Source organism: Trachemys scripta, chromosome 7 (genome assembly GCF_013100865.1).
Source record: "Trachemys scripta elegans isolate TJP31775 chromosome 7, CAS_Tse_1.0, whole genome shotgun sequence".
NCBI classification, from domain to species: domain Eukaryota; kingdom Metazoa; phylum Chordata; order Testudines; family Emydidae; genus Trachemys; species Trachemys scripta.
This window is the reverse complement of record NC_048304.1, coordinates 115,404,945-115,419,102: the sequence shown is the minus strand read 5'-3', so window position 1 is coordinate 115,419,102 and position 14,158 is coordinate 115,404,945. Positions and strand designations below refer to the sequence as shown.

Sequence of the window (14,158 nt, the reverse complement as noted above, 5' to 3'; positions counted from 1 at the left end):
GCCAACAGGATTGTTCTGTCCCTAATTTGCATGTGCAGCAAGTATCTGCAGGCGAGCTGGGGGTTACATGAGCAAATCAAGGTTGATGATATATGAATTGTTTCATTTGACTTGTGTTGCTAACTGGAATAGTGTATGTAATGAAGATTACCTATAGCACACATTTTCACTTTCCTTCATGCCCTCGCCTCTCTTAGTAGGATGTACATAACTTAAACTAGTATGTACATAACTTAACTATGCCCCAGATGCACGAGGAGATTTTTTTTTTTCAGAGCACATATGTATACAGATTTCATAGGATTTTAAACAAGAGACAGTTGTGAGTCTCTTTTTATATGCCAAAAGCCATGATATTCAGGGTATGAAAGGCAGGCGAAAAGAGGCTTATATGCTTAAGCTCTGTATATATTATACTAGACACTTACAATATAAAACAACTTGTGCTGACCTTTTTCAAAGTCTCAAAAGAAAAAGGTTACATCTTAAAAGTGAACCACCTCTGTTGTCTTAAGAGATTAATCCTTCTCTATAAAGTAATTTATAATTATATAAATTTATATAATTTATAGCATGCATTAGTATATTAAAAGACTTCTATACTAAGGTTTTTTTTAATTGCCTGTGTGTTTCACTGGAGAACAGAAACCATTTCAAATCTTTTGTATTGGTTTAAAAAAGACATTGTTTATATTGGCCTATCACTGGTGCTCTTACAACATTAGATCAATTAGTGGTCAGTTCTATTTCAAAATGTTCATCTTCAAAGGTATGAAGTATATGGTTGTGTGTAGTTATACCATTTCACAGTGTTTGGATTCCCGGTGATATAGAGACTGATCTCAAAGCCCCTTGGACTTTGGATCAGGCCCTTACTGTGGAATTGTGGCTTGATAATTCAGGAAAGGTGTCTTGTATCAATATATGGATCATAGATTGTTGCCTTAGGTTTTTGAGTAAAGTGTTTCACAAAATTTGTTCTGAAATTTGTTTAAATTCTATGTGCTTGCTGTTATTTTGCGATATATCAAGAAGCAGACTCCTAAATTCAGATGTGAAAAGCTGTGTAGTAAATGGTCTGGTCATCCTAGAAAACACTGCAGAATTTTTATTTAGAGGGACAAACCATTCAAACAATCAGACAATCAAAATGAATTGAAATGGATACACTAATGGGTATTCTAGTATCATCGATGTGGTCTGTGTGTCAGTACTTGATGGATTTATGCAGGACCTGGAAGGAAGGTGCATTGTACACAATCAGACACTAAAAGCATGAAAATGGTCATGGAAAAGCAAAACACTTGGTACTTGGACCACATTTCATCAAGGATCACAGTGTCCTGTTTATCGGGCTTCACAAAACATCCCTATGAGGTTAGTTAGCTTTTTGTATACCCATTTTACAGTTGGCAAAAACTGAGGCAAAGAGGTTAAGTGACTGCTGAGTCACCATAAGAAAACGGAAAGAAATATATCTTTTTAAGTTAGGGAGTTTATGAAGACAAGACAAAAAACTGTTGATAAAATCCTGTTTTTATTTCTGATTTCATTGCTATGTCCATTGAGATGTTGTGTCTGCTTTATAATTCTTCAGTGAACCCCAGGGGTTAAATCCTGGCCCCATTGAAGTCAATGACAAAACTCTCATTGACTTAAATGGAGTAGGATTTCACCCCATTTTTTCATATGGATGGGTATGCCTTTAAAAATGTATTATTAATTTGTGTGTACTTTTGAAGCTCTCTTCTATTTTTATTCAGTGGCTGTTGAAAGCAAGTGATACTTAAATGCCCAGTTGATCTAAGTGCGAAATGTTCTTGATAGCTGCATTCTTACTGGAAGGAACAGAACTGTGACCCATGCTTAGTGACATAGCTGTGTGCTTTAGATTCCAAAATCCAGTCTTGAACTACATGATTTGCATCTATTTATAGAAACGCCAAGTATTGACCACACTTTCACTAAACAACTTGGAAGTTTGTACTTTCTTCAAACCACTGTAAGTTTTATGTGAATCAAATTTAAATGAAACTGCAGTATTTTATTAAAGAAGTACAAATGCTATAACCTTTAAAAGGCAAAGGAATGTAAGATTTTTTCCATATTTCTGTTAACGGCTTATTTACAAAAATTGCATTCCGCGGGAGATGCTATCATTTTTCTGAATTATTCTTGATGATTCACCCATAATTCCATAAGATGATAACAATTGAATACCATTTAACAGATGCTCCTTGATTTCCCAGATCGTCAAAGCACAGAAAAAGCTCTGAAGTTTGGCTCTTTGTTATCACAGAGTTTGACTATTTTAGGCTCTCTAAACGCACATTTCTCGTGACCTCATTACACAATGTGTATTCTAATTTATAGAAGATCTTGTAATAGAAATATAATTGGAATGTAATAGGAGGGGCTACAGATGTATTTGTGAATGAGATCCAAAAATTCCCAGATATGTATTTGTAAAGGAAAACTTAAGGATCTTTCTTTCAAATACTTTGGAGAACAAAATTTAAAATTGCTCGATAGTTGAGGTCAGGGCTGGGCAAATGAGTGGAAGGTGACACAGGGTTTTTATTTCCCATATCAAAAGTACTTAAAGAGAAAAGGTCTTTTGAGAAAGTGGTATAAAAAAGTCACATCAAAATGTCATGCCACGCACAAGGACATTTTTCACTGTTTTGGAAAGATTTCATCGTGTGTGATTTCCTTGTACATATTATCTGAATGTATGGAACAGCTGTCTTCAGCCTTGCTTACAGAACTCACAGAAGGAAAGAATAAATAGATATAATGGGAACTTTCACATGTCTATCCTGCAAGTGTAATAATTCCTAAATTGGCAGTGTTTTTCCATTTAGGCATCAGAAGGGAAAGTAATCGAGGAGAGACTTGGCACAGAGTTGATAAAGTTTTGTGTGGTCAAGTAGTCAGCTACTCTGGCATGCTTCGTAACAACTGCACAGCAATCAATTTAAGCTATTAACTTCTATTTACTGTCCTTTATCAAGCCAAAAGAGTGGTGTTTAGGGGATAAAATTGGTGTTTAAGGGGTTATTAAAATACCTTAGGTTCCATTAATAATTTATATGTACATAATAGAAATATGTTACAAGAAAAAAATAGGTGTTTTAATATTACAAAACTGCCTTTTACTAGAAAAAAAGATCTTTTGAACAGAAATAACAAGAACAGGAGTACTTGTGGCACCTTAGAGACTAACAAATTTATTAGATGCATATGCATCCGAAGAAGTGGGCTGTAGTCCACGAAAGCTTATGCTCTAATAAATTTGTTAGTCTCTAAGGTGCCACAAGTACTCCTGTTCTTTTTGCGGATACAGACTAACACGGCTGCTACTCTGAAACCAGAAATAACAAGGAAACACTTCATTCCATAGAGTGTAATGAACTGTAAAGGCGAATTTCCAGTGACAAACTTATAAAACTTAATTCGACAGCTGTAATTTCTAATAATTTAGACTTCTCTGAATTTTGACAAAGCGGATGCTTATGATCGTTTCTGATAGTAAAATGAAACATTGGTTCTAGCAAAGTTTTCAGCATATCAGAAGGTAAATTTAATATTTCCCAATCTGCAAATTTCACAATGTACTTTGTAAAATATTATAATATTTGTACATGTGATGATGATTGCATATTCTGTTTTCCACAGTCAGTAACTTTGTTCTGTTAATCATATTCAGACTGTGATTAGAAAACCTAAACAGTGGGCATTAATAAATTGATTGTGAATTAGATTCCTAAGCACTGTTCTGTACTGTGAATGCCAGATGCATAGCTGCCAAAAATAAACATGCTTGGCAACTCCTAAAGAGATTTTAAATCATCTTCTGTTGTTCTACTTCGATGATAAAAGTTCTTTGGAATACTAACTATCTAGTTTAAGGGGAAAATCACCATTATTGCTGCTCAATAATTTTAATACATTTTTAAAATAGTATCAAACAAGATATGTAAGATTGCTTAGCTGCCTATCTTTGATTTTTCTATAGTACCTATCACTGTAATATCAGAGCACTGAAGTGTTAAGCTAGATCTGCATATTAGGGTGACATTTTGTCTTTCCTAAAGGTATTTAAATCGGGACATCTGGTCACCCTACTGCATATTGATGTTAATAGTGGGCTTAATCAAGGATTCTGCTCTTCACCCTTTCCACGTTTTAGGAAGCAATGTTAGGTTTCTGTTTTGTTTTTTAATGCACTTTGGTTATGCTGGTAAAGATTTTAGTGAAAATTTAATATTGCATTATTTGTTCCTGTTGTAATCTTCATCCTCACTGGTCCCTTCTGCAGCCCTTGTTTGACATTCCTTGCTGTTTTATGTCTAACTTTGATTGAAAGTTCATCAAGTCAAGGATTTGTCTTAATTTTTTTCCCCTCCAGCGGGCCATGTGCACCTATGTGACCATACGTTGCCATGAACTTTAAGAAAAGGAATTGTATTTTGTACATGTAGCAAGGCTTTGTGCTCTTTCTGCAGCTGCAGTTAACTAACAAAGAACACTCCAAGAACTGTGCTGTTTCACACAGAGAGATGTTTTTTGCATGATAAAACATGATATAGCTGTTTTATCATGCAAAAAAAGCACAGGAATTTTAACTCCCCTAAAATACTGGGAAGAAAAAATCAAAAAGGACAAAATCCCCACCTACTCATAATGGTACAGTCTCAAGCTGTGACCATCTTTCTTGGATTTACTCTCTCTGGATCTGAATCAGGCTGAGGGATGATCTAAGGACTATTTTTTTTTTTCTTCAGTGAGATAATCCAGTCATTTGTAGGTGTTGGGTGAAATCCTGGCCCTATTGAAGTTAACAGCCAAACTCCCAGTGACTTCAGTGGGGCCATGATTTCACCCGTGGTTCCTATCTACATATACTTAAACATGAGTGTGATCTGCTGCATGAAAGTTATTCTTTCTTGCCTCATAGGTTGGCAAGGGATGTGCGTACTGACAGATTTCTACTCTGTTTTTCAAAAAAGATAAAATTAGTAGATGGGGAAAATATTTTCAATCTTCAGTCTAGTTAGGAAATGTTAGTGCTTCCATCCAAGAGACGTGGCTTTGATTCCCAGCCTCTTTATCTCCAGACTGGAAGTAGGCATGCAGTCCCAGGACAGTGGAGGCTGGAAATTTGCTGCAATCCTGGGAATGTGATCCTTTCTGACAGAGATTGTTGTTTACTAGTTATAAAGTAAATCCTTTCCAGTCCTCCTTGCTGAAAAAAATGTGGTTATGACACAGGCCCCAATCCAGCAATCACTTATTCATGTGCTTAACTTTACTAAGTGATTTAGTCAATAGTAGCACATGCTTAAGGTTAAGTATGTATGTTCGTGAATGTTTGCAAGATCAGGGCCATAGACCTTAACAGTAAGGATATAGAGGAGAGGTTAATGGGCGATCCCAGAAACTCCAGAAGTAAAGTGGAGATCTACTTGGAGAAAAGTGCAATTTGAAACTGTGTTGGTATAATTTTCTTCCTTTGCAAAACAAATGCTGTCTCATGAAATAATGCATCAAAAGCTATAATTTGTTAGTGAATCTTTATAATACAAGTATATCACATTAACAAGAAAAACTTCTACTTTGATATTACAAGCAGCACTAGAGATAAAACTGTGCATTCCCAAATAAGGAGAAACTACATTGGATTTAAAAGACCTTCCAAGATAGATTGGAATGTAGTGTTTAATTGTGTAAACGTAAAAGAATTACTTTGTTCTTTTTATTGGGTAATTATTTTATAATAAAGCCTTTGAAAATAAATAAATCCTCACCATACAAGGATTATAAAGAGTACTTGGTATTATCACATTAACTGCAGTGAGAGTAAAGTCTAGTTCAGCATTTGGTTTCCTCCCTGCTTTTGTCTTCTTTCTATGTACTCTCCTGGTTTTGCTGTTTTTTCTAAATTGCTTCCTTTTTAAAGTAGAACACTTTTTGTCATTCGTGTAAGAAGAGTAAACTTTTGTAATATATCTGTCAGAGCACTGTATAACAAACTAAGTGACTTACTTTTAAAAATACCCACGGATATGCTACGACTGATGTTAATTGTTTTGCTTTTCTATGATAATTTTGAGATTAGAGATCTTTTCTTGTTTTTCATAATCCAAACATCTGTTCTGTTGCCATATCTGTTTCCTTTTGTTGTTGTTGTTCATCTAATAGTTGTCCGAGGAAGAACTGCCTGACTTGCATGACTACAGTTGTTGAGTATTTTTCATAGTTCTTCTGTCTCCATTCTTTGGGGAGAGAAGGACATTTCTCTGTACCAATATTTCATATATTTAATAAAACTTCAAATAAATACTGATTCTTTGTTTCTCTGCAACACATTTAGTGGGCTTTACAGGCACATAATTTGAAAAGAAAGTTTAGATTTTATTATCTTTACACCACCTTTCAACGTTTAATTTTCATTGAGTAGAAATGCCTATATTTGAACAATATTAGAATTAGACTTTATAGGTTGGATTTTCATAAGCTGTCAGTGTTGGCCTAACTGCTTTCACTGAAATCTGTGGGAGCTTTTGAAATCCTGAGTGCTTTTAAAAATCCTACCCCACATTCTGATTTTGGTAGAGCATCTTGGCATACTCAGAATTCCCAAGCATCATGCTGTAATCTTGTAATCACCACTCTCTGTCTTGCTGCAAGAATACATCTGAAGTCTATGACTTCAACACCTCATTTTTTTTACCTTGATTTTTTTCCTCTTTTTCATAAAGTTCTTTATGGTGTTGTCCCAGTTGTTGTTCATATGCTCACTTAAATGTTTAGTTCACTTAGGACATTTGAAATGGTAATCTGAGTGTGTATTGTCACCTAGCAGGGTATTTTTTTTCTAGGTAAAGATGCAACTTTTGCATTTCTGCTTTTAGCTATGGCACTTGGTGCTGCGTTTTTTTTCAGGTCTTGATAGCTAAGCAGAATCAGGCTTAGCCAGTGATGTTAGCGCCAAGGAAAACTTAAGGCGCTTATGGGTGATATAGGTGCTTTTGTGCTAATGTTTCATCATGTGCATAGCTTTGCTCATGTGAATAGCCTTAAAACATTAAGTAAAGGTATACTATATGTAATTGTGTGCATTCTTTCCTCTTAGCTGGTTTTGAACCAGTGCCACTCTGTGCTTCTGGAGATCCTGTGTTTCATTTGAGATGTAAGTTACAGGTACTGAGAACTTGTGACTTCATCTGCTTCTCTAAACAGTTTCAGTTGTGTTGCTATTTTATGTTGAAACAGCTGCTACTTTCCACCTCAAAGCATGCTGTATTTCATTGGATGGATGAAGTGGATATTGAATAATTTATAAAATACTTTGAGATCCTTCAGAGTAAATTGCACATATGAATGTATGATAAAATCCTAAATTTTCAAAAGTGACTAATGATTGTCAATACAAAACTTCAGGTACCAAAATTGTGACTCACTTTTGAAACTTTAGACCATAATGTATTAGGATAGTAACATATAAAATTGCTGTGAAGTTAAGCAGCTAATACACATTTCTATAGCATATTTCCTTAGAGAATCTCAGGTGAGCTGATAGTATATTTTCTTTCATTTTGAGGCTGGAATACAGCGTAGTGATTATTAATGGATTATCTGTGCTGGACTCCAAATGTATCAAATTTCCAATTAATTTTAAAATAGAAAAGAAGAGGTAACAATTTTGATTGTCTTTCCAAAAGGTATTTAAAATCCTTCAATGTATCAGATTGACAAATTACAAGAATTGACCATATCCCATTTGACTTCTTTCCAGGTAGAAAGTAATTAGGAGATGATATCCCCCATGGAATTAATATGTATATCCTGAAAACTGGAATGTAATTTTTGTTAATTGTGTTGAAGCCTTTGATCAACCTAATATATTCTATTTAGAGTGAGTAACTCGGAATTATGATGGGGGAAAGTGTGAATACTTATTCATGTTTGTGTGGTGTTGGCGTTCTGCACGTGATCAGAAGATGACGGCATATTTAAATTTCTGTTTGATTAAATTTTATTTCAATTTTAAATACATTTCTCTTGAACAAATATAGCTACTATAGATTAAGATTGATGTCTCAAGTGCAAGGTTATATCTTTACCAGTCGGATCTATCAAAAGAAGATAGGCTGTGAGGGAAAGCTCCCCTTTAAAAATGCACACACTAAATAGTGACAAAGGAAATAATGAAAAGTACTAGTCAAGCTGATTATTTGTATGCTCACAAGTTTGTTCCAGTACAAAAGACCAAAGCTAAGTTTCTAGTAGTGGCCACCAGGATGCACTCTCTGTTTTCTAACTGAAGATAGTACACAATATAGAATTTTTTTTAAATGCTGTTTACAGATTATTGTGGAAAAACTCCTTTGAGGAAGGTTAAGGAATGTATCTACTGGTTTAAAGATTTACTACACAGGTATTAACTAAATATACCAAATAAAACAAACAAGAATTAAAATATATATACTGTGTGCTGCATAATTGCTGTCCTTAATACAAAAAATATATTTTCCTTTGTCCTGTCTTCTCCTTGCTTTATTAGTGAGAACAGTGATTTAGATATTTTCCAGTTTCTATTGGATAGATTGTGACTTGGACTACAAGCCCATATGTGAGGGAACAGGGGCTGGGGCTGGGGGAGTAAGAACCCCTTACAACTTCATGTAGGTTCTCTGGACCACGGATCTAAGTATGCAGTAGGAAGTGGATATTCGGTATCTGATATTTCCCCCATGCACACTGGAGGAGGAGAGTGGAAAGAGGTGGAGCCTTTGCTCCATCATCAATTCACGAGCCAGTACAGCAGAGCTAGTGTTGGGGGTGTAGCCAGCAGCCAATTATAACCTTCCCTAGAGGCCTAATTTGTTCCTTGTGCTGCTCCTGTGGTGGCAGAGCTACATGCCACCCCATACACAAGGCTTGTGCCAAAGCCAGAAATCTCGCGCTATATAAACAGACTATATGACTCTAAATCATTGCTGCCTGCTGTATTCTCTAGAGCCTGTGATCAGACACTTAAAATGTGGTTCAAGAGCTAAATGTAAAATTGCATATGTACTGTTTACTAATGGCATGTGGCACTTTACAAAGCACCTTCTCTAAGCCCTTCACAAACTGTAATTGTTTTACATCGACTCTGACACATTTTTCAGATGGAGAAACTGAAGTACAGTGGTGTTAAGGCATCCCAATAATTCACTTACAGAGCTAGGTGAAAAGAACCTGTGAGATCTGTCTACCAAATTTGACTCTAGTTATTAGAAATCATTCCCACTTGCCACAGTACACTTGTCCATACAACAGTCTCATTAAAATATTATAGGGCAAAAATAGACATTGGAAGTTATATTATGCAGCAGCCCGGCTTTTTAAATGATATAGTGGCTGCTCAGTGTTGACTGTGTTCTCTCTCTCAACTGGTTAACTGATCTAGATAGAACAGTGGTAGAAATTACTTTTAAGATGCCTTCATATGCTACAGTAATTACAATATATTCCTCTTCCACTTGAAACTAGAAATTAGGAAATAAGACTCTCAAAAACAAGCTATGATCAAAGATGATGGCAGAGGCAGACTTCTCTTAAGAATACTCTGTGCTTTGGTGTACCCCCTGGTGAGTTATAACATGTTTATAATTGGGTTTTTGAACTCTTCGGCAGATCTTCCCACTCACCAACAGCTTATAGATGATGTGAATGTTAACTTTATTTCTGGAACTTTTGTTTGAATAAAAATGCTGAGTATGTGGAGGAGCAGGAGAGATTCAGTGGCGTTCTCTTTGATCAAAGTCTTGGAAACTCGTATCTTGATCCCAGCAGAGGAAAGGCATTAAGAGTGCATTACTTTTTTGGTTTTGGTATAGGCCAGGAATATTCTTAGGATGGCTCACCAGTGTCAGAACACAGTTTTTGAAGTTGGAAAAATACAGAATTTTTTCTCCCCTGATGTTGCAACTGTAATCCCAGCCACATGGAAGTTTCTCCTTTAATGAAAAAGTGGGTTTGGAGTTGGAAGGACAATTTGGTGTTCCAGGTGTGACAGGCAGGCTTAAAATATTGTCTAGATTTCTTGGGTTGGTTTTGTTTTGGGAAGGTTGATCTGGTCTAACTCTCCGAATTTAGGACATGTAACTTTTCTGCAATGCAATTTGAAATATAGGTAATAAATTATTTAAATTTGAAGTTAGAGAATCTAAATGTCTGGTTGCCCTATTAACATGCCTGCAAGAGCAGAGCTAGGGAACCCAAAGTTACTGGATATTTGTGAGTTCGTGTTAGTGATTATGAGCTTTGAAATTAATTTAAAAAAATTTTAAATGTAAGAATTCCGGTATTTGATTTAATGGTTTTTTTCAGCTCTTTTGAAGGTCTGTTAATCAGTGTGATTTGCAATGTTTTAATAGCTAACTGATTTTGAAAAACAAAAATTCTTAGTGCAATATGTGGCTATATATGACAGGTATGTGCAATGCAGATTAGTGCTTTTATTAGGAAGATGATAGATTGTGTGCTTTAATGCAGTATTCCTTATATTGGTCAATTTTTGTCCTTTCAGTTTTGTTCTTTTTGTACAGAAACGTGCGTTTAGATAGTACTTTTCTTTATCTGTTCCTCTAGGCCTTTGATGGCTCGCATTTATAATCCGTTCATTGTGTTGATTTAATGGTGGAAATGTAATATGTTGTAAAATGAGGTGCATCCATTTAATCTAATCTTTAAATCTTTGTCATATTTTACTGGAAAATAAATAACAGCTGAGCAAATTTTGTGTCTAATTTTATAAATGTGTTGATAATCAGTAGCTTTATAGTATATAAATATTTGGCAAAATGATAGGCACAATATACCTTTTGTAAAAGCAAGTTTTAAAAAATTAGGAAATTAAGAACCACTTATCTCAACAGCAAGTTTGTCTTATTATGTAAGTGGGGACTGAGGCATATTAGCAGAGCGGTATGGGAGTGGGGTGGAAATGTGGGCAGTGGCTGTGTTTGCCAGACCTGCTTTTGGAAAAAATAGCAAATTTCAGTCTCCAGTATTGATCTGCACTTCCGAAAGCACCAAGTTCAGTTGGCTCTGATCCTTGACTACTATGAGTGATCCCATTCATTTCAGTGAGACTGCTCATGGTAGTAAACTTAAGGTTGTGCATATTTGCAAGATTGGGGCCTTATATTTTATATTCATTATTTGTTCATTTAGTTTAGCTGTAAAATCTAAGTGAGAGGCTGTATCTCTTTACTGTTTATCTCCTAAATCCTGCAAAAAGCAGCGTTCAGTGATCACTTCCAATTTTCTCACTAGCTCAGCTCTTCAATGTCTTTGCCATTATCTGGTTTGTTATTCAGTATCATTTTTGGGACACTGAGTAAAATGCATATCCACTATCAGAATGACTGCTGACTTCATTCCCTAGTAGAAGTGGTATCTTCAACAAAGATTAAAAGGTACAACTTTTTCTCCCCTAGTAAAGCTACAGAAGAATAACGGCTAAGTAACTGAAAGTAATTCACTTTTTTTCATGACCAAGGTACTTCCTTTTTGCAAATATTGCCTGAGGTCCATTCTATGATATTTATACTCATGTTTGGTAAAGTTTCAGGGACCCATGAAGATGATGTTCTATGGATAGCCATGGCAGGTACTCATCAAATCTGGGCGCTCATGTTGGAATGCGGAAAACTCCCAAAAGGAAGGTACGCCACTATAATGATAGATATTAGAAACAGCTATTTAGCTATTGATGAACAAGAGCCTTAAAACTTCAAGGAGACTTATCCTCTTGGAAAACACTTATAAATATATATAATTAAATGTTGTTTTATTTTGCATTATGCTAAATCATTTAAGTATTAATTATAAACCAAGGTGAAATACAAGTTAAAATAAAAGCAGTTCAAATACCGTTATTTTGGTAACTTATATTTACCAAACAGAAACTATATAGTTCTATCTGAACTATTTCAGATTTGTCTTTGAACCTGGGCACTTGTTTTTTCTTTAGTGATTTAAAGAAAGGAACCTGCCTTCGATTTGCTGGGAGTGGGAATGAAGAGAACCGAAACAATGCATACCCCCATAAGGCAGCCTTTGCCCAGCCTTCAGGTCTTTCTCTGGCTTCTGAAGAACCCTGGAACTGTATTTTTGTAGCAGACAGTGAGAGCAGCACCGTGCGAACAATCTCACTGAAAGATGGAGCAGTGAAACATCTTGTAGGAGGAGAGAGAGATCCACTGGTAATAGACTAACACACAACTTCAATCTTCCCTGCACCACCCTACCAATATTCCTCAAGCCTGATCTGGAGGAACCACTTAGGGCCACAGGGTAGTTCTGTCTCCAGGCTCTTTCATTTCTTAATTTCACTGTTTAGTGTGCCAGCACAAGTTTTGTAATGCAGATTGTTGGTCAACAAGAACTGGACGGACCAACTCATTCACAAAATCCACTGAATAATCATGTGTGGCAGTGACTTTTGATTGCTATTGAAATGGCCTGGATTCACATTGGTGGCCTAGAATGCAAAGGCTCCACATCTATACCCAGTCCCCTAAGTGCTCCATTTCCCATGAGTGCATTTTTTTAAAAATAGCCAGTTAATTTCCATTTAATTACAGTGATTTGCACTGTCTACTGCCTTATGTCAACATTGCATAACCAACTAATTGTACAAATTTAATTAATGCACTCTTTTAGAATTTGTTTGCCTTTGGTGATGTTGATGAAGCAGGAATAAATGCAAAGCTGCAGCACCCCCTTGGAGTAACTTGGGACAAGAAAAGGAAACTGCTTTATGTAGCAGATTCCTATAATCATAAGGTAAGTCAGTGTAATATATAATGCAAAACCGTATTTATGTAACTCATTTCACCACCACCATCAGAGTCAGATAGCATCAGAAAAGCGTGTCTCTATGGTTCAGTAACATAAAATTGTATTTTGTATACCTAAGGAAGTAAATTACATACTTTTTTTTTTTTCCTTGTTTTTGATCTTGGACTTTTATCTGGTCACCTGGTTTACTGTGTGTCTAGACATGTGTACTGACGGGCAGATATACCGGCCGGGGAAGGTAAAATAAAGCTCCAAACAACAGTTCAGTCCAAGGCCCTTTCCTCAGGGCTGGTTTTATTAACACAAAAAGGTACAAAACAAGAGCAGAGCAATTCAGAATGCTTGGTCACAGCCACCAGAGGTCTTTTTAGCTTTGAGCAATTTGGAAAGGGAGTATGCAGTCATCCATATAGCCTCCCATATCTTTGAGAGATGGAAGGGGTTGGTGGTTACTCTCATGGGCTAGTCATGAGGTGAGATAAAGATTTTGATGTGTAGATGTTTTATATCCCTATTTCTGTGAGTGTTGTAATTCTGCATTGATTAGATTATTTACTCATCTAAAACAAATTATTTACCCTGGCCAGATCTACACAACTCTGTGTTGGTTAGAGTTGTGATTCTCCACCCTTCCCGAAACTTTTCTGTACTGGCAAAATCCTGATGTAGACACAGTTTTACTGGCATAAAAGCGCTTTTGTTTGTATAGCTTATTTTGCTCAGGGAATCATTACAAACTGTATTGTCGAGAGCACTTTTTTATGGTATAACCTGTGTCTATACGATGGTTTGCCAGCATAGCTATACCAACAAACCTCTTCTACTATAGACTAACCCTAAATCTCTTTCAAGAAGGGTTAGACTCTATGAATAGAGGGTGAAATCCTGGTCTTAGTGAAGTCAGTGGATGTTTTGCTATTGACTTCAGTAGGGCAAGGATTTCATCCAGTGTATAAACTGCCTTAATGTTTAGATTTCAAGTGATTGAATGCTTGTTAGAAGATTTTTGAAGCTATAGTATTTGATATATAAAACAAAGGAATTGTCTTTGGTAGAAGGCTTAGATTTTTTTAACTGCTGCATTGGATTATATTTTGGAAAAAAATTTCATGAAATTATCCAATTCTCATTTAAATTTCTAATGGAATCAGAATTTTTTTTTTTTACGTACAAGAGCAGAAAACTTTTATCAAAAAATCTTCCTCTGTGGTTATAATTTTTAATAATTACATTGTTTTGCATAAAAGACAAGTTGAGAGGTAATATCTTTTATTGGACCAACGTCTGTTGGTGAGAG

General features: G+C 35.7%; 1 protein-coding gene across 1 annotated transcript in view; it reads left to right on the top strand.

Moving 5' to 3' along the window:
• The window catches only part of NHLRC2 (NHL repeat containing 2), a 61,034-nt gene that overhangs the window by 35,858 nt on the left and 11,018 nt on the right, over nucleotides 1-14,158 (top strand). Inside the window, exons 6-8 of the mRNA XM_034777847.1 lie at nucleotides 11,624-11,723; nucleotides 12,032-12,263; nucleotides 12,724-12,846. Of these exons, the coding sequence (XP_034633738.1) occupies nucleotides 11,624-11,723; nucleotides 12,032-12,263; nucleotides 12,724-12,846 (455 nt within the window). The remainder of the gene's footprint in view (nucleotides 1-11,623; nucleotides 11,724-12,031; nucleotides 12,264-12,723; nucleotides 12,847-14,158) is intronic.